The sequence below is a fragment of the Cetorhinus maximus genome, chromosome 15 (assembly GCF_964194155.1).
Source record: "Cetorhinus maximus chromosome 15, sCetMax3.hap1.1, whole genome shotgun sequence".
Classification (NCBI taxonomy): domain Eukaryota; kingdom Metazoa; phylum Chordata; class Chondrichthyes; order Lamniformes; family Cetorhinidae; genus Cetorhinus; species Cetorhinus maximus.
Window position 1 is genome coordinate 13,613,095 of NC_135893.1, and position 26,068 is coordinate 13,639,162.

Sequence of the window (26,068 nt, forward strand, 5' to 3'; positions counted from 1 at the left end):
AGCAGGACAAATCGAACCCAACCAATTACCGCCCATCAGTCTACTCTCCATCATCAGTAAAGTAATGGAAGGGGTCATCAACAGTGCCAACAAATGGCACTTGCTTAGCAATAATCTGCTCACTGACGCACAGTTTGGGTTCCGCCAGGGCTACTCTGCTCCTGACCTCATTACAGCCTTGGCTTAAACATGGACAAAAGAGCTGAACTCCCAAGGTGAGGTGAGAGTGACTGTCCTTGACTGAATGTGGCATCAAGGAGCCCTATCAAAACCGGAGTCAATGGGAATCAGCGGCAAAATTCTTTGCTGGTTGGAGTCATACCTAGCACAAAGGAAGATGGTTGTGGTTGTTGGCGATCAGTCATCTCAGCTCCAAAACATCACTGCAGGAGTTCCTCAGGGTAGTGTCCTTGGCCCAACCATCTTCAGCTGCTTCATCAATGACCTTCCTTCCATCATAAGGTCAGAAGTGGGGATGTTCACTGATTGCACAATGTTCAGTACCATTCACGAACCGTCAGATACTGAAGCAGTCCATGTCCAAATGCAGCAAGACAATATCCAGGCTTGGGCTGACAAGTGGCAAGTAGCATTCGTGCCACTCAAGTGTCAGGCAATGACCATCTCCAACAAGAGAGAACCCAATCATTGCCCCCTGATGTTCAATAGCATTATCATCACTGAATCCCCCACTATCAACATCCTGGGGGTTACCATTGACCAGAAACTTAGCTGGACTAGCCATATAAATACTATGGCTACAAGAGCAGGTCAGAGGCTAGGAATCCTGCAATGAGTAATTTAGCTCCTGACTACTCAAAGCCTGTCCACCATCTACAAGGCACAAGTCAGGAGTGTGATGGAATACTCCCCAATGCCTGGATGAGTGCAGCTCCCACAACACTCAAGAAGTTTGACACCGTCCAGGACAAAGCAGCCCGCTTGATTGGCACCACATCCACAAAGGTTCATTCCCTCCACCACCAACGCACAGTAGCAGCAGGGTGTACCATCTACAAGATGCACTGCAGGAATTCACCAAGATTCCTTCAACAGCACCTCCCAAACCCACGACCACTACCATCTAGAAGGACAAGGGCAGCAGATATATGGGAATACCACCAAATGGAAGTTCTCCGTTCCTTCACTGTTGCTGGGTCAAAATCCTGGAACTCCCTTCCTAACAGCACTGTGGGTGTACCTACACCACATGGGCTGCAGCAGTTCAAGAAGGCAGCTCACCACTACCTTCTCAAGGGCAACTAGGGATGGGCAATAAATGCTGTCCCAGCCAGCAAAGCCCACATTCCATGAATGAATAAAAAAGAAATTCAATGCTCCTTGAGCTAGTCTACCAAAGATCAGCTTCATACGCATGCCAGGGCTGCCGCCTCATCCCAGATGTCATTTTAACCCAAAGAATGGGTGCACAGTGCATGTGCAATTAAGTTCAGAGCTATCTATGTCCAGCATTACATACTGGTGTTCCCCGCACCAATGAAATCAAAAGGTGAAGGATACTCAGGCCATGACGACAAAAACACAATTTACGTCATTCTGACAGTTCAACAATTTTAACAGAAACGTTTCTGGCATTCAACATCAGACCAGTATATACAAAGTAAACAAAAATTAACATAAAATCACCCGTGCTCTGTCCCTCTTGTGCTCATGATGCCTTTAACTTACGTTTGCGAGTGCTAAGTCTTCCCCCTCGCTGACACCGGCATTGGAGACAGCCTGCTGACTCTGCTGTCTTGTTGGCCTTGATGACCTTGGCAGTCGTCCTCTGGCCAGTGGAGCTTGTGCTGGCCCCACCTGGGAGGGAGCAGCTAGTGCCACAGCTGACATCTCCTCAGTCGCCGCAACCTCATCAGATGCCACGGACACTGGTGGAGGGGCAGAGGAGCTGCTGCCGCCATCCGGAGCATCCTGAGACAAGCCCGCAGAGACGACAGGCAGCTCACGCGCCAACGTGAGGTCGCTCTGGACCTCCCTGCACACCATTGATGGACAAGCACCTAGCTGGGATACTGGGTGCCTCATCCATCTCCCACATTGACACTGACCACCGGAGGTCAGTGCCTGTGTGAGGGCTTGCAGGTCCAAGCACAACCCAAGGAACCCCTCATTCTGTCCCTAGAGCTGCCTCTCCATGAGAGTTGCCACTCTCTCAATGGAGGAGTCAGTGCGCTCGGCCATGATGGTCAACACAGCGCTCATGCTCTGCATGGACTCCTCCATAACTGAGACCATGGCATGCAGACCCTCATGGATCTCTACCAGATCCTCCTGCACATTTCGCTGGACATCCAGCACCTGCCGTCTAATGGACGATGCCAGAGGCTCATCATCAGCCTTCGACTGAGTATCATCCTGGTCCCCAGCAGACCTCCGAGTGCCAGTGTCCTGGGCACTTCCTGCCTCCACCTGCATCTCAAGCGATTGTGAAGTGCCCTCAACAATGTGCACCGAGATACTAACCACCGCTCTAATGCCCACCGAGGTGCTGGGATCTGCGCTGATACCTGCTTCAGAGAGCGGATGTGACGCAGGTGCAAATGACACCCAATGATCCTCCGGTGTCAGTGGTGGCTCTTCAGGGTCCGGAGAGCGAACGCCTGCTGGCAAACCCAAAAGGGAGAAGCGGACATGTCATTAGTTAAAGACATTACACTGTCACTGTATATGCCAGGCACCCTGGTGAGACAACGGAGGTCTGCATCGTGGTGCCCTCGTCTTCCAATGATCAATGGGGATTCCTGGTTTGAGGCTCACATCAATGAAGAGACTACACTAGAATGGTTGTATAAGCTGAAATTCTCACCTCTGTGCACCCCACTTTTCCATGCCCAGTTGCACGTGGGGCGTGCCAGCTTTCGAGTGCCAGGGCATCTTATTCATATCTCGAGAGGATTAGGAGGCTAGCTCCGCTGGTCTGCGACCTTTCTATATTGTTGTGGGCCATCTTCTTCTGAAACAACAGAGGAGCATTGATTAGTCCACTCTACCTGCAGTGCCACTGCAGCCTGGTCAACCCCAGCTGAGGAGCACCTGGCAGGGCACATCCAAGTCATGGCCCTCGAGCCAGAAGGCACTCAGTCCAAGCAGCCATGGCTCACCCCCTTGGCCAGCTCTGGCATGATTGACAGTTGGCACTCAGACTCTAGCACTCCTGAGGTCCTTGGGGGCATGGCCAGACCTTAACACATCTGCACACTGACCCATGCCAACATGGTACTCACCCTTCCTGAGCACAGCAGGTCATTGAAACGCTTCCAGCACTGCACCCAGGAGCGTCGCACCAGTCACGGCTGCTGACCAGCGCTGCCACCTCCTCCCATACCCTCTTGGTGAGGTGTGGTGGCCTCCTCCTCCCATCCCTGGGGAAAAGGGTGTCCCTCCTGGCAGTCACCTCCTCCACTTATCAGAGAAGTGGGGGTGGCCGAGTGCCCACCTGGCTTGCCCTCCAGCCTGCCGTGTCCAGCTGCACTTGGGTCCAGAGTGTCGGCTCAGGGAACGTCCTCCGTGGCAACCTTCCAGCGGCTGCCTGGGCCGCTTTTAAACCGGCTGCCATGTCGCCATTGGACCTTGCAGCCGACAGCCCCTCACCTCCGCTTGGCCCTTCCTGGCCAGTGTAGAGCCGCGTTTCACGCTGGGTGGGCCTTAATTGGCCCAACAGCGTGAATTGGCAGTCGGGGCCCAATCGCTGGCAGTTGTCCATTTCACAGCCTCTCCAGGGTCCATCCATCGCACCCGCCCAATGAAGGGAAAATCTTGTCCAAGCAAATTAGTTAAACATGATATTACCTTAACAAATCTGAGATGACTCTTCTTATTAATCTACATTTAGCCAAGCAACTGTTTATTTTGTACAGAATTATTGTTTCTAATAGCTTTTCAACCACTGAGGTTAGAGTGACTGTCCTGAGGCTGCTGGGCTTCTCCTTACACCCTGTTTTGAACAAAGGTGTTAAATTTGAAATTTTCCATTCCTCTGGCACCCCCCACATGTCTAAAGAAGATTGAAAGATTATGGCAATTTCCTCTGCAATTTCCACCCTTACTTCCCTCAGTATCCTTGGATGCATCTCATTCAGCCCTGGTGACTTATCAATTTTAAGCACTCCCAGCAGATTCTACACATCTTTATCAATTTTTAGCACATCCAGTGTCTCAGCAATCTCCTCTTTCACTATGGCTTAAGCAGCATCTTCTTTCTTGGTAAAGACAGATGCAAAGTACTCATTTAATATCTCAGCCATACCCCCTGCATCCATGCATAAGTCTCCTTTTTGGTCCCTAATCGACCCCACTCCCCCTTTCATCAGCTTCTATGGGCGCATGCATAGAAAATAGACTTTTGGACTTCCTTTGATGTTAGCTGCCAGTCTCACATCTCTGAAATAGGAATTGGACTCACAACCCTCTGAGTCAGGCCAACACTTAAATGTTATATGCTCAGAAAGACTTCCACTCATTCAGCTGTTGTAGAATCCTTCAGCAACTGGACCTGTCAGTTTTAAACTGGCCACCTACTTTTGGGACAGAATTTCCTAGAATTGTGGGAATTGAAAACTGGGCACCGAAATGTTTTACACACACAGACACACACACACACGGCATGATAGTCCATGCATGTTAAAGAAGACAATTGCATCTTCCACATATGTGATCAATTCCCCATCTTGCACTTTCTGAATGACCCATTTCTGTCCAGTTCATGCAACATACAATTAGTATTGTATAATACTGTAGCATAATAATTATGTTGCTTGACTAGTATTCCAGAGCCCTGGACTAATAACCTACATGAATGGCAGGTTGCAAATTTTAACACAGTTTTTAAAATCTGCAAATAAAAAATAGCATCAATAAGGTGACCACGAAGCTGTCGGATGGTCATGAAAAACCAACTGGTTCACTGAAGTTCTTGAGGACAGGAAATCTGCTGTGTTACCAAATTTGGTCTTTATGTGACTCAGTCCTACACCAATGTGGTTGACTCTTAACTGCCCCCTTAAGTGACCTAGCAAACCACACAGTTGTATAAAATTAGAATGACAATAATAAAATGGACAGTTTTGCCCACATCCGAAAGATGAATTTTAAATAGCTAACATGTCACAAGGAATTTCTGTGCTGTCGCAATTTGGTGGAGCACAATTTAAAACATATAATTTTAGACAAATTTCTTGATTCATGCTGTAGCACGTGGCTGAGAAGTTTTCCAGTTTCTTAAGTGTTAAAAGTTTACTTAGTAAGTGAGCAATTGGTTTGCAGAATTTAAGAAGTTTACTGTTAAATTGCTCAGCTGAGGGAATTCACTTTAGGAGTTAAGAGCTGTTTCTGTTTGGAGGCAGCTGGATCAGGTCTGTGCTAATTACCCAGTGTGCCCCCCTCCCTCCTCCCCTCAGCGCTTCCCCCTTTGTCCCCAGACGACAGAGCAAATGACCCTTTTCCTGCTACAAGACAAGGTAGCCTGGCTGGACCAGACGCAGGTCCCCTGACGCCCAGGCCGCTAACTCAACAGATGAAAGAACAGAGCTTCTTAAAAAAAAGAAAATGAAGGAGAATGTTGTTCTATCTGAAATCAGGACCGACCAGCATTATCCACTGTTTGCTTTTCTTAGGGCCCAAAGCAGACCAGCTCTCTGTCAGCATTGTGATTAAACGTCACTCTCACTCTACCTCCAAGCATTTAACAACCCTTCGGGAGGCTGTAAAAAAGAAAAGGAGAGAAGGAATATCAGCGGATCTGTCACTTTGTCTGAGAGGTCTTTGCTAACTAGAGGGACAAACTAGGACAATCGGGTATTTTCTTTGTGGAATAAAATACAATTATGATCGCATTTCCTCAAGGATATAAGAGAAATTCTAATTGGGACCTAGTTTCTATAAAACTGAGTGCTTCAGAGGCCTTGTATGATTGACCCCACAGGGAAGTAACCCAGTACATACATCTCCACAGAAAAAAAATGATTAAACGACTTAATGCAAACACTTAGTTGATGTGTGGAGACAAATCGACATGGAGTCTCGAAATGTAGTATCAATCTGGGTCGAGCTTTACATATATTTTAATTAAATGCTATTTGGCTCAGGATTTATTTAATCTGGATTGAAATAGAATCGAGTGGTCACAAACTGCATTCCTGTCTTTGGAGAAAGTTTTGATTTTTTTTTCTCTGGACCTGTCTTGGGATCAAGTTTATTTGTACAAAAAAAACTGAATGTGTAGCACGTGTGTTGTAAATGGAGCTCTGTTCTCTGGCAGCACATCACTTTTGGTGGGCTCCTTAGGCAGAAGAGAGATTTCTCCTTCTTCAGTCCTTTCCTGCAATACCCAATAAAGCATGTGCAGAGGAATAATATTGAGCAGCAATGAATAAAGAAGTGTTTTTACCCAAGATGTTAGAAAGCGAATGTTTGTGGTGGCAGAAAGTAAAAGCCAGGTGCTGTTGTGGATTCAGAGAGGCTAAGATCTAAATAAATGCACATCTTTGTTTTAGCCGTACATCCCTGTGGAGACATGCATAAGGTGAACCTTGTGTGACACGAGCTTCAACTGCAGCTGGGGGTTGCTTTATTAATCATTGGTTTTAGAATCACACTACTTCATTGCACCACTGCCTTTGTCATGCTTGCAATTCCATTTTGTGAAGCACTTCCATTTTGGAAACATTTTGGCACACCAAGCAGCCCCTGAGATGCAGTGGCTGTGGTTCAATGGGAATATGGTGGTAAGCAGGCATTACACATGCCCATCCATTCAGAAACAGGCACATTCGCTACTTGTACTTTTTAAATAAAATTGCAAATCACGTTACACAAAAACTGGAGAGAGTTTTCGTAAGGTGTAAGTGGCCTGTGACAATTTAATTGGCCTATAGACTGATCAAACAGAAATGCTGCTATTTCCATGGAGCATTGTATGCTTTGAGAAATCCAGGCATGGCAACTTAGGAACCATAATTCTACCCCCCACGACACCTAGATCATTCAACGCAACAGTGAATCAGCCATTTTTCAGCTGTCAGGGTAGCCACCTAAAACATGTATTAGGCAGGAGCTTCTATTTGTTAATGATGGGCCTAACACCTGCTTTAAAAGCTCTCTGGGAAATTGAACTGCTGTGCTCAAATTCTGCTGCCATGCATATGGCTGAGCAAGCTGCCACCACCAAAAAAGTAACATTTAAAAAAAAATTTGATGTGGAGTCAGGAGGACACCAGATGCCTTTTGACTCTGCAGCATTCCTAATTAGAGCTGGTCCCAGCAGCTTTTCTCCCTCCACATCTCACCTAGGGCACTTACTCATGAGATCTAAAATTCAATTCTATAGGAGGCCAAGCTGCTTGTAAGGCGAAATAGCCCACCTATGTTATTTACATGAGAAACCAATTTCAGACTATCTGATTAGGGTGGGGAAGGCCTGGATCCAGCGTTTAACGTTCTGAAACTTGGTGCCGTTGAATTTTTACCCGGTAAGCTTTGTTCCGGAACTAGTGCTTTATGACATTTCAGCTGGGGCCTTGCATTCCAGTTATAACTTCTTTCTGGCTCATGCTGGCTCAAATGCTGAGGTCTGCTCCAGATGGGGAGGTTTGGTAAATTGACAAGATTCAGATTTGCCTCAATTACTTGTACAGATATAGAATTTTTTTTGAGCAGTAATTGAATCCACTGTAAATGTTGCTCTGTAGTATGAATATACATTGAACAACTCGAAGCAAGACCCCAAAAGGTACTTTAACCCTTGGGTGTTCGCTACAGAGGAAAGGACACCAGTGAAGTTGGAAGGGCTATGCCCGTATCGGATTAGGTGGTCGTCTGCCACTCTCAAGCTTGCCGAGATAGCTTTTCCTTTTGCAGTCGAGGCATTTTTAAACTAGGTATAAAAGCGCCAAGTGTGAATAAAGGCCTACTCATAAATCCCTGAATTCTACAGGGATTTGGGGGAGTAGTAGGAAAGAGCAATGAGTCAAAATGTTTGAGTGGCTTTTGCCAGTCGATATAGTCCAAATAAAGAAACTCCTGCCTTGTCTAACCGCTCATCTGGAATATGTATTAAGCTGCTGTCACTTCTAACTATAATATACCTTTTTTTCTCTGCACATAGTCTTGCTGCCCTAGCATCTGGGATACAACCCTGCTCCTTAGACTGGGCTCAATCATTTAAAATATCACCCAAGTGAAAGATACCCAGTTAGCACTCCAAGCACAAGTTATTTGTGGTTTGACTGATTTTTTTCTTTGTTTGCTCAGCAGGGTTAGACAGAGATCCAATCACATCCCAATGAATTAGGCGAGTGAAAAAAATCAGCATGAATACTGCTTCTACTGCCTGCCTTCCAGTCCCCTCCTCTAATCCACTGATAGTTAAAAATCGGTCTATTCTGCTTGTTCACTGCTTCCCTCTGCATCTCAACAAAAGTTCAACCATTAGCCCACCTCAACAATAGTTCAATCATCAATCTGTTCCATCTGTTTATTGCTCCCTTCTCTACCCCAACTATAGTTCAATCAATCAAGATTGACTTTTCTATTCATTCATCCTCATGAATGTGTGTCACTGATAAGGTCAGCATTTATTGCCCATCCTAGTTGCTCCAGAGAAGGTGGCAGTGGGCCTTCTCTTGATCCACTGCAGTCCTTGTAGGGAAGGTGCTCCCACAATGCTATTGGTTAGGAGGTTCCAGGATGTTGACAGAGCTACAATGAAAAACAACAATATATGCCCAAATTGGGATGATGTGTGACTTGTAGGGGAATCTGGAGGTGATAGTGTTCCCATGCACCTGCTGCCCTTGTCCTCCTAGGTGGTAGAGATTGTGGGTTTGGGAGGTGCTGCCAAAGAAGCCTTGGCAAGTTGCTGCAGTGAATTCTGAAGATAGTACACAATGCAGCCATAGTGTACCAGTGGTAGGGGGAGCAGATGTTTAAAGTGGTGGATGGGCTGCCAATCAAGCCGGATTACTTTCTCCTGGATTGTGTTGAGTATTGAGTATTGCAACTGCACTCATCCAGGCTAGTGGAGAGTATTCCATCACACTTTTGACTTGTGCTTTATAGATGGTGGAGAGGTAGCATGATTCTGTTGGTAAATGCTTTGTCAGTGCAATATAAGCTATATTGACTGGGAATAGGCATTAGTCCTGATCTGTGAGAAACTGGTAATATTTCAATTGCCCTCAGCATTCCCTGGATTAAGAAACTGGAACATAATCCAGGGTTCCCACTTCTGATTATTACCCAATAACCTCCAGTGAAAATTGGGCTCAATCAGACATCAGATGCGGATTAGATAAGACTTGATGGTGATGCCAATCCATGGTTGATTAGCCTACCAGTAGCTATCCTGGCCCACATAAGAAGGTGGCCACTTGGGTGAGATACTAGAAAGCTGCTAGCATCCAATGTCAGGAAACACCTTCAGACTAGGAGGAGGAAAACTGGGGGCAAAGGAAAGAGAGTGGCATTTAGGCTGATGATCCCTTATGTTGGGAAACCCCACAGTGCTGGACTTATTTTCTTTGGTGAATTTTGTGCTTGTCTGGAGGAGGGAAGTTTGTGTTGGGGGAAAAAAATGCTAATTTAGAGAGTCAAGATATTCCTGTGTCAGGTATAGCGTAGTGCAGTAATTGTAGCCTTAAGGAATGTAGTGACTGTAGCTTTAAGACTTATTGTGTTGTATAGTATCATGTGACAGTGTGAACAAATCAGCTCTAAACGTGGGGAACCTTAGAGTAGGAATTCTTCTTCTGGTTGTGGAGCTTGATGGAAGCATGTAACTGCTGCTGCAGCCTATAAATAAAGTTTGATGTTTCTAATGAGAAATCTGTCTGGAAAATCAAGTCCATAACAAACTGACAACGAGGATATATTGGGTCCAGCATTGTCCCTTACCCAGCACCTGTGAGTACCTTGTTTAAACAGAAGGAAAGAAAATATACTCACCAGCCATGCTGCAGAGTTCAAACAGAGGAAACAGAAGCGCTGTCATTTTAAGTTTAAAAAAAGGGCTCCAATCCAAATAGCAAAAAACAGGACCTGCAGAGGCAAAAAGAAAAAGAAAAAAAAAGAGAATCTGCACTTATATTATAAAATAGGCGGCAGCCCCGCAGGTTCAGTAGGTTAGAGAAGCTGGCACACAGCTGCAAGTAAAGAAAGGTTTAAAAACAACCTGCAGTGCACAGTAAAAAAAAAAGATTACAGAGTTAAAAGTTTTTTTAAAAGCTTGTTGCAGAGTTGACAGCTTGTAAGCTTAAAAAAAAAGGGCAATCAAAACAGAAAGCCATGCTGCAGTTTTAAATTTAAAGGAAAAAACAGCCCCGATCAGGCCACGAGGCACTGGGTCTCCCGAGGTGCAGGATGTCCAACATCTGTGGAGTTAGTAAAAAAAGGAATAAAAACCTGTACAATCGTCCAGAAAATCAGAGTAGATAACACTGAACTGCCTATGCTAAACAGGTACCTGATCTTGCTGTGGTTCCAGATAATGTGGATCCTGTAAGAGATTCGAAAGTTGTGGAGCTAAGACATTCCACCTGAGAGATTGAATTTATAATTCCATGACCCGTGTATACATTTGTAATGTCATGAATGTTCTTGTAAATACAAACTGTACAAAAAATTTAAAGGAGGAATGTAATAATTGTAGCTTTAAAAAATGTAGTGACTGTAGCTTTAAGATTTATTGTGTTGTATAGTATCACGTGAGAGTGTGAATAAATCAGCTTTAAACGTAGGGGATCTTAGAGTAGGAATTATTTTTCTAGCTGTGGAGCTTGATGGAAGCATGTAACTGCTGCTGCAGCCTGTAAATAAAGTTCAATGTTTCTAATGAGAAACCTGCCTGGAAAATCAAGCCCATAACACATAGTAATCAGGAGATCAAAGTCCTGAACCCTGAATCAATACTGTGCCTTGGAACCAACATCAAAGGAGTATCCTTCACCACACCAATATATAAATTTTCCACACTAACCACCCTGGTGGCCTCTCTAACTGATACTGACAATTTAGTGCTAAAAAGCATTGTGTTATACAAAGCAAAATATTTTGGAGGTTGGAAACCTGAAATAAAAAGGAGAATGCTGAAAATACTCAGCAGGTCAGGCAGCAGCTGTGAAAAAAGAATCAGGGTTAACATTTCAGGTTAATGATCTTTAATAAGAGTTGGAAAAGGTTAACAATGTCCCAGTTTTAAGCAAGTACAGAGGCAGGGAAAGAGGGAGAGGAAGAAAGAACCAATAGCAAGGTTTGTGATTGGATAGAAGGCAGGAGAGATTAAATGATAAAAGTGATGATGGTGCAAAGCAAGGTAATAAGACAATTAAAGAAACAAAAGGAACTGTAAATGGCAGCAGCAGAACCATTACTAGCAGCTGCTGTCTTGAGTGTTGCATTATGCCTCCTAGAAGCTGAGACATCTAACACACATTTGAGATAGGACTCTTGTAACCAGCAGAGGGAGACAATCTTCATCCTATCAGCCTGGGCTGCATTAGAATGCAGATTTCAGAAGCAAAAGGCTAGCATGTTAACCTATTAAATGACCCGATTCTTCCCTGAACCATAAAGAAACAAATTTTGTTGACTTTTCCAGATTTCACTACAGTGTAGTGATGCTGCTGTACACTGAACAGAAAGTAAATGGTGGAATAGGATAATTCCATCTACTCCTGTCCAATGCCTCGAACCATTTTTTATTCACTGTATCCCTATTTTAGGCATGAGGCGCAAAGTGGCCACCAGGAGCCAGATCACCCACTGACCAATCAGAAAGCAGAAGAGGCAGATGATGAGGATGAAGAGGAGGAACTAGAGGAAGAAGATGAAGAGGAGGACGAGAGCATGACGGAAAAATCCCAGGACGACCCAATTTCACCGAAGACTGATGCCAGAGCCCAATTCAGAGAAAATGAAGAGGAGCGGCCTGCCCCGCTCACCCTGGGCTATGAGCAGGCCCACAGGTTTGTGAAATTCATATATGTTCTTCATATATTCTTCTTCATATCTTCATATTGAAAGCATGCTACCTACCCCAAGAATGGTTGGTTTAACAGGTATGGGTTGAGAGGTCCACAAGGTGATGGAGTGATCTCATACGATGCTGGTTCTGATTTCTTAAGAAGAAAAGCGCCTAAATATTAAATTAACTAGCCAATTTAATTGTACCATTTGTATTGTAAACCTCTTGAAATGGTACTCACTGCTTTTAGCCCATTCGTACTGCGGTTAACCCAATGAGGTAATGCACTACACTTGTGACTAAGTCAAAGTCAGAGTGTTACCACATCCAAATGTAAATCCAGTCAAATCCCAATCCCCCTTTTTTTCTGCCTTGAGCTCTTCAAATTGAAGCACATTTTAGGCTGGATGGTGTGGTAGTGGTCATAGAGTAGAGGACCTTCAGTGTGCTTTTGGCCTGTACTGTCCTAACTTGGGAGTACTTGCTGCTGATACAGGATGACAAAATTGAAAAGAATGTTCCAATTCCCAGCACTGATGTAATCTTATCTTAAATTTCCTTCAGTCTTCACATGCACACGCGAAAAAGCGGCACCATTCTCTCAAACTGAGGTATTCTGTGCATCAGAAGTTATTGCAGGAGGTTTCATGCCAAGCACATCAAAACGGTGACATATATATAGTTAAATTGGATCTACAGACTGTATCCTCTGTGGACTCCATTTTATGCCATCAAACCTACAGATTTAAATTGGCCTGTCACAACTTTGTCTTAAAGATTAAGTACCAAGAGTGGCATCATGGGGATTCTGTACTCTAGGGGTGATGGGAGACTGATGCAATCACAATTGCCTTTGCAATTTGTTCCCAATTTTGCTGAAACTAGGCATTGAATTTTGCAGTATTTCATTCAGATAATTGTCTACTCGAAATCCAATTTAACCAAACAATTTTGATCTGCTTTCTGCTGTATAAGAGATATAAACCTTGTTTTTGGCATATTGCCATGTTATATCTGAATCACACAGCCACTGTTCAGTATGTGAGCTGCCATTCACTGTAATAGCATTATCAGAGATTGGAGTGAAAGATCCAGCCTAACATACATTTTACAGCATATTTCAGTCCCAAATATAGAGAGCGGAATTTAATGCCATTCCAGTGGCAAATTGGGATGGGGCAGCATCTAATCGGGCAAGAGGTTGCAGGATGGGTACTTTCCCACCTTCTTGCCTCCACTCAATTAGGTCTGAGATGGGAAGGCTCGTGGATGACCTTCCTGCCCAGACGTTAATTGAGGCCCTTAAGTCAACAATTGATGCCTACTTAGGGGCCTCATTGCTCCACCACCTGTGGGGAGTTGCCACACAGGAAGTCCAAAAAGCACAGCCTGTCAAGTTTGCTTGCAAGGCTCCGGGGGACTCCCTTGTTCAAATGCATTTAGTGCCTTATCGAGGGACCCAGCTTTGGGAAGGCGGGGGGCCCAGTGAAAGCCAGCTCCCTCCCTCTCCCACGACCCTCACCCCTGTCCCCAATCTTACCCTCATTCAACTTTGGCCTGAGGTCCCACATTGATCCTAGGCTTCTGGTGGGTGCATTACTGGCAGCTGCCACCACTCTTGATGGCATTACGGCAATGGAGAGTTGCGAGCCTCTGATTGGATGGCAGCTCTCAGGGGGTGGAGTTTCCACCCCTGGGTTCCTTAATTGAAGGGAAGGTCCAATGCTGAATGATGCCACTTAATACTGGCGAGCCTTCACCAACAGGGGTGATATGAGGTTTCCGCTAGTTCTCCAGCTGGTGGGAGAGGCTCCCCCCAATGCAAACATGAAATTCTGTCCTGAATCCCAATGAGCCCAAGCCCTCACCAGACACTTATTTCATGGATACCTGATCAAATCACAATCACTCCCATAATATGAAAAGCAAATTGATGCAGTTACTCATATTATATAAAAAAGAAACTTTCAGTCACTCAAACTACACGTGCAGCTGATCACAGTGCGATTACCCCAATTAACAAGAAACCCAATGGGCCCAGTCAAACCCAGAATAGAGAAGTCCAAATCTGTAGAAACCTACTTAACCAAATTACTTCTCATATACTTTTATTTTACAGACATATTAAAATGGTAGCCAAAGGTGAAAATTGCTAGCATCACTCACATCATGAAAACAAAGACTCCTTACACACCCTCCTGATTGTAAGATAGCGGCTAACTAAAGAAGTGATAGAAATTCTATAAAAGTCACAATCCATTCTGAATCATAGATATAACATTTTGTATAATCTCCATGGGATTTGCCAGGATGAACTCTGAACTATTTAAAATGAACCAGCAACAGTAAAGACGCTCCTTTTGGTGTTTTGTTCACCTGTGTGTGTCATCACGCTACAAACACCCCCATCTCATCATGCTTGGGTAACACCATTCACTGCACCCACCTCTGTCGTCACTGCCGTGTGTGTGGTTTGTGCTGTGCAACCCTTGCATGTGCATGCAAAGATTGAGCCAGCAATGCTGACTCTGATTAGCTGAGTTGTGTAAGGTCAGAAGGGCTAACATGGGGTCACCTTTCCCCCTCCCCCTGATCATTGGCACAGGTGTATTGCTGAGGATGAAGCTGGGCTGCTGGCCTTGGACCAGATAGCGAATTTCACAAAAGGGCTGGACTTGCGTAAGGCAGCAGAGGAGCAGTACGAGGTGAAAGAGGCCGCAGTCTTTAATTCCTCCTTAGACTCCGAAGCAATAAAAGAGACACTGTACAGGCAGGCTAAAACTCAGGTATGGTACTCTACAGCAGAAGCACACTCTTAGTGATAAGTAACATTTTTTACTATGTTTATTGCACAAGCCCTATTCTTCACAGTAGAGTGCGCGCGCGCACACAGACAAACTTTCTGTTTTTATTTCAGGAGAAAAATACTGGAAAAAACTCAGCATGTCTGGCACCATCTGTGGAGAGAGAAACAGAGTTAACATTTCGAGTCCATATGACTCTTCTTCAAAGCTAAAGAGAAGTAGAAATGTAATGGGTTTTATACTGTTTAAGAGGGGGTGAAGCAGTGGAGCAAAATAGAAGGTCAGGGTTAGGTGGGAGCTCAGGAGAGATTGACAAAGATGTCATGGACACAAGACAAAGGGAGTGTTAATGGTAGTGTTAAAGACTAAAGAAGGTGCTATTAGTGGCATAAAGGTAAGAGAGCAGAATGTGTTGATAGCAGAACAAGGGTCAACGTTCTGTGAAAGCACAACATAGAAACAAGCGACAGATGGCCCTGTGGGGGTGGGGAGGGGAAGTTGGGGAAAAAGAATTAAAAAATGAATAAATAAGTTAAAAACATATTGGATTAAAAAAAGGGGTATAAGATGGAGGAGAGAATTCACAGTCTGAAGTTGTTGATGGAAGGCTGTAAATTGCCTAATCAGAAGATGAGGTTCTGTTCCTCCAGTTTGCGTTGGGCTTCATTGGAACATAACAGCAGGCCAAGGATGGACATGTGGGCATGAGAGCAAGATGGTATATTGAAATGGCAAGCAACAGGAAGGTCTGGGTCATGCTTGCGGACTAAGCGAAGATGTTCCACAAAGCAGTCACCCAGTCTGTGTTTAGTCTCCCCACTGTGGAGGAGACCACATTGGGAGCAGCAAATAGAGTAGACCAAATTGGAGGGAGTGCAAGTGAAGCACTGCTTCACCTGTACTGAATGTCTGGGGCCTTGGACGGTGAGGAGGGCGGGGATAAAGGGGCAGGTGTTATACCTTCTGCGATTGCATGGGAAGGTGCCGTAAGAAAGGGATGAGGAGTTGGAGGTGATGGCGGAGTGGACCAGTGTGTCATGGAGGGAACGGTCCCTACAAAATGCTGACGGGGTGGGGGTGGGTGAGGGAAAGATATGTTTTGTGGTGGCATCATGAAAGAGTTGGTGGAAATGGCAGAGGATGTTCCTTTGAATGCAGAGGCTGGTGGGGTGAATAGTGAGGACAAGGGGAGCCCTATCATGGCTCTGGGAGGGAGGGGAAGGGGTGAGGACAGAAGTGCAGGAAATGGGTCAGACATGGTTGAGGGCACTGTCAATCACAGTGGGGGGGAGAAAGGATGACATGTAAGAAGCACTGTTTTGGAAGGTGAACAGATGCGATGGAGGCAGAGGGACCGGGAGAATGGGATGGAGTCCTTGCATGGAGCAGGGTGTGAGGAGCTGTAGTCAAGGAAGCTGTGGGAGTCAGTAGGCTTGTAATGAATACTTGTAGGCTGTCTATCACCAGAGATGGAGACAGAAAGGTCAAGGAAGGGAAGGGTCGGAGATGGACCATGTGAAGGTGAGAGAGGGGTAGAAATTGGAAGCAAAATCGATAAATTTTTCCAGGTCCAGAAGAGAGCATGAAGCTGCACTGATACAGTCACCGATGTACCGAAAAAGAGTTGTGGGAGGGGGCCTGAGTAGAACTGGAACAAGGAACACTGGAACATACCTTTTATTTGGAGGAATTGAGACCCTTATTCTGCTATTAACACATTCTGCTTTCTTACCTTCTTTAGTCTTTAACATTACCATTAACACTCCATTTGCCTTGTGTCCATGACATCTTTGTCAATCTCCCCTAAGCTCCAACCTACCCCTGACCTATTTTGCTTCACCTGCTCCATCCCCTCTTAAACTGTATAAAGTCCATCACATTTCTACTCCTCTTTCGATCTGAAGAAGAGTCATATGGTCAAAACACTAACTTGTTTCTCTCTCCACAAATGCTGCCAGATCTGCTGATTTTTTCCAGCATTTTCTGTTTTTATTTCAGATTTCCAGCATCTCCAGTATTTTGCTTTTTTCCTGACTTGGACATGAATCAGTGCTGATTAAAAGTTTGATTTCATTAACGTGATTTTAGATTCTGTGGCCAGCATCAAAATCAAACTCTGGAGTCACTGGGGATCATTTTGACTTTGGGTGTTGGACTAACATGGGTGATAGTTTCCTGTCCATTATGAATCTCTCATGATTTTAATTTCCCATGGCTTCAATTGAGATTAAAGTCAGGGGAGATATATAACATGCAGTTGATCTCTTACAGATTAAAGTTATCCCAGCTTGGTAGTTCCTGACTCCAAGGTCTGTGCTAGTCAGATGAAAGTATCTACAGCAGAGCTATGCAGTTTAATCTGGACTCCTTTTAGAGTAAAAGGTGCTGTAAAAAATGGGGCTGACAGTTACAGGTGGAATACAGAACTCTTGTACTACCAATATATTGTACACTGTGACAGAGAAATACAGCATACACTGTGATGGAACAGTGCAATGTACACCGTGACAGAGTACAACATACACTTTGATGGAGCAATATGACGTACACTGTGATGAAATTATACAATATACTGGATGATGTAAAGTATGATGTAAACTTGCAGAGAAGTACAACGTTCACAAGGACAGAGCAGTAAGATGTACACTGTGACGGTCCTTTCGCTAATGGAAGATGCTTGCTAAGGATTTTATTTTACTGTTATATTTAAAATATTTGTTGAAAAGGGTGTAATGTACATCGATAGATGTTAAAAATGTTTAATGTACTCCAGATGACCTTGCTTAACTTTGACCTCCACTGGAAAGTAGTTGTATGCATAATTGTTAATAATGATATTTTACTCCATTAGATTCTCGGATTTCATTGTTTTTAGTGGTAAAATCTTTTAACTAAACTTGCAAAAAAGAATGCAAGCTTGTCTTTTAGCGATTAATTCAAGGAATATCATGTTCTGAAAATGTGCTGACGTAAGGAACTTTAGCCATTGCCCACAAACGTTGGAGCAAGACAGCATATATGCTGATGGTCCATAAGGTTCCTTGTCACTGGCATGGATTCAGAGTTAGACCATGACATCTTTGGGTAACAGATGAGATAAGGGCATGCCTCAACTTTTGCCTGCTTCTTACTAACTGTGTTTCACTAATATAGCTCCTGATCTTACTGTTACTGAGAATGTCTATTTGTGACTCAATGCTTCTTTAAAAAAAAATGCTGTATGAAACTATCTTTTTGTTGGTTTGTCCCCAATGTTGCTCCATCTATGAAACTGGTTTGGAACAAATGTTTGTGATATTGAGTACCACAAGTCCTAGCTGTTCTGTTTTGATTGAGATGGGTTTTGGTTTTACAGGATACAGAAAGCCATTGACAAACATTCAGTTGTCCCTCCATTTGTGGCCATCCAGTCAGAATATTCGAATATTTGAGGACCAAGAGAGATTAGAACTTCTCTTCCTCCTCGTATCCATATAGAAGTTGGGTGAGATTTTAACTGACTCACCCCCACAGTGTTCAAATCAGGCCCCTTGAATCTAAGTGATGATGTTTAAGTCTATAATTTTCAGTTTAATGGTTAAGTGAATAGTTGCATCACCTGGTGTGATACTAAGCAGGAAGATCCAAGGTTTCAACTCTGGACTGCACTGAATTAATTAATTTCACCCATGATAGTAAGTAAAGTGGAGGGACAAAATTAGCTGTGGTTCCTGTTCTTGGCTGACCCCCATCCAGTGACCCACTGCCCTAAAGTTAGCAAAGGACATGATTGGGGTCATCTGCCATTACCTCTCCCACCCCAATGTTCACAATCTTGGCTCAATCATGAAGATTGGTCACGTGGGCAAAGTACTGAAGGGCAACCTGCACACACAGAATTGTGCACCAACAGTGAGGAGTGAAGAAAATTGGGAAGAATGATGGGCAAAGCAGAGGGAGCCTTCAATTATCAGCCACATACAGCCTTAACAGAACAGCATTTTCATTCTCCTCTGAACCTGGAATAACATCCAACATTTTAGTTATTGACAGAGTGAAGGAAGCATGAAGCGCTAATGTGAAACTGCTGCAGTAACTTGGTGTTTCCGTCCTTTGTCTGGCGTTTCCATGGATCTTCTACTGAAGTCACAAAGGGTGATCAGGACAATTCCCGTAGAAATTTATTGAATCATAGAATGATACAGCACAGAACAAAGCCATTAAGCCCGTCATGCCTGTGCCAGTTCTCTGAGTTTAAAATTACTTGTATTAATGTTTTCATTTAGAAAATGTGTATTAATGTCATTTTGTTTTTATTTTCCTTCTTCCGTCCCACCCTCCTTCAAATGGAAATCTGCAGACTTATGCCATGATGCTTTCATTCTCTGAGAACGCTTCCCTCCATCCATCATCCCAGAACTCTCTGGATGCTTGGCTGAACATAGCAGGAGCTACACCGGAGTCAGGGACCTTTCATCCAATCAACCACGTATGAGAGAGAGAGCATCATCAAAGCAAGATGTGGGCCTGACGTAGTTGGGAAAGGTGGGGGTGTGGTGGGGTAGGGGCGCTGGATGCTGGCACCAAGGGCATGGCTGCTGAAAACTGATACCCCCATCTCCCCCTCCCCCATCCCCACCTCCTCCATCTGTCGAGCTAAAGAGGCCTTACAACACTTTCATTCCTTTGGTCGAAACTGAATTATGTTGCCGACCTTAAATTCCGCAAGATATTTATTCCTGTTATATAGTTTTTTTGCACAAATATATAGTTGGGGCTGCAGCTTAAAAAAAGGAAATAAAAATATGATTACACAGGGGCCAGTCAAGCTATGGGAAGAAGGATGTATGTCCCTTGAAAAAGGTATACTTGCTTGATCATCTATATCCCATCTTACTTTACATCATTGTATTCTATTATAATTTAAATTATTTGTAGAAATAAGCAGGGGATTCAATTCTGCAATAATGAACCTGTAAATAATAACCTGCATTCTCTCACTCTCCCTCCCCCACCATCTAAAATATCTCTCTTCTAGGCATTATTTCCCTTCTATAACAAACAGTATTGTGTCTTGAACTCTTAGCTGTCATGAGAGTGATTTAAAAATATTAATATAATTATCTAGAGAAGGACCAAATGTTGTGTAATGATGTTGTACAATAACTGTCAAATAGGGAGAGTCGCTTGTGCCAAATAACCTAGGTTGTCCTTCTAGCTGCAGATTCCCAGACAATCAAATTTGTTTCTTTTTGTTTATTTTATTTAGTCGTAGATATTATTGAATTTCTTCCTGTCCATTAGTGTTTATGTCCTCACTATTTATTCCTTAGACGATTTCCTTGCAGACGCCCCACTTCAAACAAAAAATAGTCCAAAAATGTGAATTTTTTTCTCTTTTTTTTTAACGTAAACATTTTTTTGTGGCATGCATTGTGGAAGTGCCAAACCTTTGAGATGGGAGTTTGGTGGGGGTCGATTTTTTGAACTCAGTATTTTATTTAAAAAGCAAATCCTTTTGTTAGATTTGATTCTTTACAAGGAAATAAATAAGAAGAACAAGAGGAGAATAGGCTTCAGCAGTTTTGGTTTCCGTGGTAAATAATTATAAAGAAAAATTAAAAGAATAAAGAAACCTTCGCTTTGAAAAAGCTCCTGTAAATACTTGTGTAAAAGCCGGCAATTTATTTTATCCCCTGAAGTGATTCAAGTTGGTGCTGAATGATTTCACTGATTCCTCTCAGCAACTGTGGAATCAGGTAATCAAGAAGGACACAGGCTCCATGCAATTATTACTTTGCACGATTGTCGGCATGTCCCTTAGTTTCTCCTTTTATTTTGTAATGAACCAAGCCAGCAGTGTAAATGTATTTTTAAAAAGTGTTTTCTTGCTCTTTGGAACAGCTGATTAATTAGAGAAATTTTAGCCCTTTGTGGCTGTGACATTCCATATCTTTTTTTAGTGTTGCCATTCTTTCTTTCTCCCTACACTGTCTCACACACACTCTGCCTTTCCTTAGTGATTGAGCAACAACCTGCAAAGGGCCAACTGGATCTTGCAGCCTGACTTCTGGAGTCAATCTTGCTTCCCAATAGTTTTCCAAGCAGTTTGACGGTGCTCTCATGCGAGAGTTGGCACTCTTTCATGTTAGGCAATCCCAGCTTGAGGTGAGGTACAAATTTGATCCATTTTATCACAAGTCCATTTCTTGCTCTTGTTGGAAAAAAATTTGATTAAAAGATATTAGCATAGCTTCACGTGTTCTATAATAAGGAGGCAATTTTACACCACTACAGTCTCATCCTACAGACTTTCCCTTGCTACATTGCAAGTATGTTAATTATGACTGCTTAAATATAATTCAATTTTCAGCTTCCCTTGGCTATGAAATATCCAACCCCCTTCCCCCGAGAGCCATTTAGCAGAATACGGTGACTGTCTTACACAGCTCTTCAACTATGTGCTGAGAATAGACAATCATTGAATTGTAACTGTGCCACTGACTAGAATTAGATAAACTAATGGTAGAATTGTCCTCATCAACGCTTGAGGTACATGGGGCAAAATAGCAGCGTCACCTTGTTCAACTTCAGAGTAATCCTGTGCCCCACATTCTTAATTTATTTCAGATTCCAGATTTGTGAAGATCACTCTGCCCAAGCACCAGATCTTGAAGGCACTGACTCTTACTAGACTACTATTCCATGGGTATTGTTTGCCCACTGCTATTTCTCCCAAATGGCCATTCTTCACATCCAAGCCTAGATGATGAATGCCTTCAAGGAGAAGAGCGTAGTTGGCCCTGATTCCGCCTTATTCATGTCACATATATACACAAGCACTTTTAAGCAAAGGTCATTGAGCGGCAATCAGATGGGGTATCTTGGTCAGTGTTTTCCCCCCTCACAAACCCAGGAATACTGTGACTAATTTTAGTACCCTTCGCCCGCCATCATTGTTCTAAGATCCGTTAAGCATAGAGGGATGAATTTCCATGACGTTCTCCCACTTAGTGCTGTAATGGCACTAAATACTGTTTTTCTGGATTTCCATGGCTCTTCCTCTGAAGTTAGGTTGAGCAAATGGGAAAGCTCCCCTATGGAAATTCACCGACATTTTTAAGAGCACCTTTATCATTTAAATACAAAGTGCAAACTGCCCCTGGTAAAACGATCCGATTTTCCAGAAACCCTGAGATTCATGATCTCAGTGTACTCTGTGCATTACCTTGAGTACATGAGTTGTCAAGTTTCCACAGGCCATGTCCACTTCTTCCACTGTATTCCACTTTCAGCTCACTCCCAGCTTTACTGCTCATTTTCACATCCATTTCTCATTTTCACCCTTCTTCCTCATATTAATTTCCATTCCTCATCTTCACCTTCCTTCTTCATCCCAATCTGCATTCCTTATTCCAGCCTCCATTGCTCACTCTTCACCTTCTTTCCTCATCCCAACTGCCATTCCTCAATCCGATATCTATCCATCACTCTTCACCTTCATTCCTCATATTCACCATTATCTTTCCCAAGCTGGTTTCTTCTAATCTTTGGCACATAATTACCTGAATGAAGTGCTTTTATCTGATCAAAATACAATGTTCCAGAATACAGAATAGTAACTACCACTTGCTCACTACAATCATTGAGAACTGTTTCAGATCAAACCATTGTGAAATCTGTTTTCAGTAAATGAGTTGCTTTTAACCATTGAGAATTGGAGGCTGCTGGTCAGCCAGTTGGGGTTTTACACTTATCTCACCATCTACCCCATTTATTACGTCTTGTGGAAGGCAACTAGCACTTAGAATGTGAGTCAGCATAAACCAGAAAACATGCACAGGCCCGACGTTCCACTGCAGCTTACCTCATAAACAAATCATTCCCGTGATACCTCAGGCTGATTCTTTTCTTACACTGGGGTCAGGGAACAAAGGGAAGACATAATTTAAGGATTCTGTGATGTGTCTTCCATTGTGCATGTTAGTAGAGATATTTAAGGGGCATGTTTGTTTGCTGTCAAGCAAAGAAATATTTGCTTCGCAACAATGCTAAAGTTTCAGTGGGAAATCAGCCCTGGACCTCGCATCCCAAGGAAGACTGAGCTCCCTCTTAGCACAAGGAAGAATGTTCTATTCTCCCACTTGAAAGAGGGTGACCAGCGATAAGTAGCCTTAAAGAAGAAAGGCCAAAATCCCACAAACGCAGTGAGTGCTCAATCTAATATGTTGGTGTTTGATAAAATAGAGAGACACACCAGCAATAATAGCCACACTTGAAAAGATTTTAGTGATTCACAGTACCAGTTACATTTTGATTTATTGAGGGTGCACTTGGTCTTTGGTGAAAATTTGATAAAGGTGATAGCAAATTGACAGCACATTGTACACTGCACCCAATTTTCATTTCCATTGCCAAAGTCCAATTTCACTCTCGTCAGTTTTTTTGCACTTGCAGGTAGGGTGCCTTGTATATTCCAAGATAATCTCACAGTTAGCTTCTATCTCCCAGTCACAGGCTGGCCTCTTTAGCTCTTACGTTAACATTGGTGTCCTTAAATCTGGACTGTGGACCCTAGAAGTTAATTGCCCTACCTGCAAGGTCTGCTGCTAGCAGACAGTGTGTGTATATAGCACTTTGAGTTTATTTTGACTTGTAAGTAAGTGTTAGTCAATGGATGCATCCAGCCTGGTGACTAAAAGGAGTCCCATTGATTACAGGCAGCTTGGCCTTTGTTAGTCTCGCAAGTTTTTAACGATGATGTGATCTCATGTTGGAACCATTCTAGTTTTGATTCTTAATGTGTTGCTTAAAAGGTTATTTTTTAAAAAATAGTTCCTAATGTTAACCCCATGAAGGACATTTGGCACAGATGCACTAAGGAAAGATTGGACAACTTTCCATGAAAATTTCACTGCTCGTAGAGTCAGGCATGTGTCAACCATAGCGCGATGCACTTGCAAATTTCTTGCACTGAAGGCAGCATTAGAAGGTGCCCAGTGGTACAATAGGCAGACTATTGCCCTGGAAGTACAGAGTTCCAGGTATTCCTCTACTCATGCATCAAGTGGACCTTTGCTATCCATTTAGGAAGAGTTCTTATAAGCACAGGGTCTGGAGGAATCATAAATGCATTCATAAAGAATGTGATTAGGTTTTCACTACACCTGGTGCACTAAGGAAATCTTCTCTTGCATGAAAGATCCCTGGTAACGGATAGGCAAAGTGAGATGGGACCTTGAGTTCTTTCTCTACTTTGCAATGTAATCTTGGTGGTTGTGAGATGGGAAGGGAGAGGGAAAAAAGGTGGCCTTACCTGTAATTGGACTAAAATAAGATATGTATTACTGTCCTATTTCAGGGTTGAAATTGGAAAGCAGTCCTCTGAGCATGAGAAGCAGACACATGTTATGCTGTACACTGCTAGGTCACGTGATTTACCATTATACTATTTTTTCACATTTGGTCACTTGAACCCTGGTAGGTTCAATGTGAAGGAAACAAAAAGCTAAACTGTCTTATCCCCACCCCTACTCATCCGTCCCCAGGTATGCCTCGATCTCTAACAATGTTCTAGGTTTGTCCTTACGTATCCCAACAAATCATTTTGTGTTTTTTTTCTTGATTTCTATACATTTTAAACTGTGTAGTGTTTATAAAATAGTCATTGTAAGTGGTTAGATTTCATTAACCAGAAAATGTTTAAAGATTACAATGATGGTGCTTGTTTCCTTTCTGTTTGGGTTGTATATTGCTTACAATATGTTTAAAAAAAATCGTCTTCAACAAAAAATAGAAAAAAATGGCTGTGCATGGCTTGTGTTTAGCTGTTGGTGTGTTTCTTGTGATGAAAATACTGTAGGGATGCACTTACTTGTATATGTGGTTAGGCATTGTCCAAAGTTAGGAGTCTTTAACTGCCCAGACACAGAAGGGCGCTTTGTTAATAAGCTGAATAGTTTAACACACAAAATAAAATAAACACACACACACACATATACACACACACACACACACACACACACATATATACACACGCACACACACATATATACACACACACAGATCTTTGCTTGTGGGAGAGACAAAAGAGTATAGGAAAATGAAAGTGAGTGATTCACAAAGAAAATAAATCTGTTCATTTTGATGCTTGTGATACAGTTATTACCTGGAGAAATGAAAAAAGAAAATCCAACCTGATTCCTATGTTTATGATGTAGAGTAGGAATGTATACCAAATGTAATCTTTCAAAATGCTACAATGAATTTATACACAAGATTGATATGCAATAAACCTGTGTGCTTTTTATATTAAAGGGCTCCAGTGTGTTTTTCGTGGCTGTTAGGGTTTGGGTTGTCTGAAGCAGCTGAATAGTTGCTAAAATTATATACCAGGCACATAATCCTAATATAGATTTCAATTTCCATTCCTTCGCCCCTCGTTAAGAGCTGCGACATCACTTGCAGCGATTCAATCTTAGGTTCACTGAGCTTTGTAGACTTCAGCAGTACAAAGCAGCAAGTTCTCAACGTATGATCTTCACTTTGTCTTTGTTACTTCCACACTTGACTATTTCAATGTTTTCATGGCCAACCTTCCATCTTCCACCCTACATAAACTTGAATTTGTTCCAAACTCTGCTGTCAATATCCCAATAAGCACCAAGTCCTGTTCAACAATTACCCTGTGCTCAATTACCTACATTGGCTCCTGGTCCAGTTTAAAATTCTCATCCTTGTTTACAAATCGCTCCATGACCTTGCCCCTTCCTATCTCTGTAGGCGCCTCCAACACTACAAGCTTTCAAAATCTCTGTGCCTCTTATGCATCCCTGTTTTAATCGCTCCATCATTGTGCCTTCAGCTGCCTAGGTCCTAGGCTCTGAAATTTCCTACTGAAACATCTCTGCCTCTTCAGCTCGCTTTGACCAAACTTTTAGTCACTCATCCCAATATCACAATATGTGGCATGGTGTCAAATTTTGTTTGACAATACTCCAGTGGAACTCCATGGGATATTTCATTACATTAAAACTGCTGCATAAAAATAAATTGTTGTTGTTGTTAAGGATTGCACTTGGCAGCTATAGCAATTAGGCCCAGGACAGGCCTCCCCAAACTCCACTAGCAATCCCCTCCACCACCCCAAACCCCCCCCCCACCACATCATGTATAGGCACTGATGCCAACATTAGAAAGAAAGAATTGCATTTATATAGCTTCCTTCACAACATCCCAAAATAAGAACATAAGTAGGAGCAGGAGTACACCACATGGAGAAAGGGACGATGGAAACCAAACTATGCCT

The 26,068-nt window shown here is 43.1% G+C and overlaps 1 protein-coding gene across 10 annotated transcripts in view; it reads left to right on the forward strand.

Moving 5' to 3' along the window:
* The window catches only part of prdm16 (PR domain containing 16), a 798,908-nt gene extending 773,832 nt beyond the window's left edge, over window positions 1-25,076 (forward strand). For 9 of the 10 annotated variants that reach the window (XM_078557892.1, XM_078557895.1, XM_078557896.1 and 6 more), the window contains 3 exons: window positions 11,736-11,978; window positions 14,583-14,763; window positions 19,121-25,076. In XM_078557892.1, the coding sequence (XP_078414018.1) occupies window positions 11,736-11,978; window positions 14,583-14,763; window positions 19,121-19,255 (559 nt within the window). In that variant the 3' untranslated portion in view covers window positions 19,256-25,076. The remainder of the gene's footprint in view (window positions 1-11,735; window positions 11,979-14,582; window positions 14,764-19,120) is intronic. The other variant, XM_078557902.1, reaches the window with a different exon arrangement.
* Window positions 25,077-26,068: the final 992 nt, after the last annotated feature.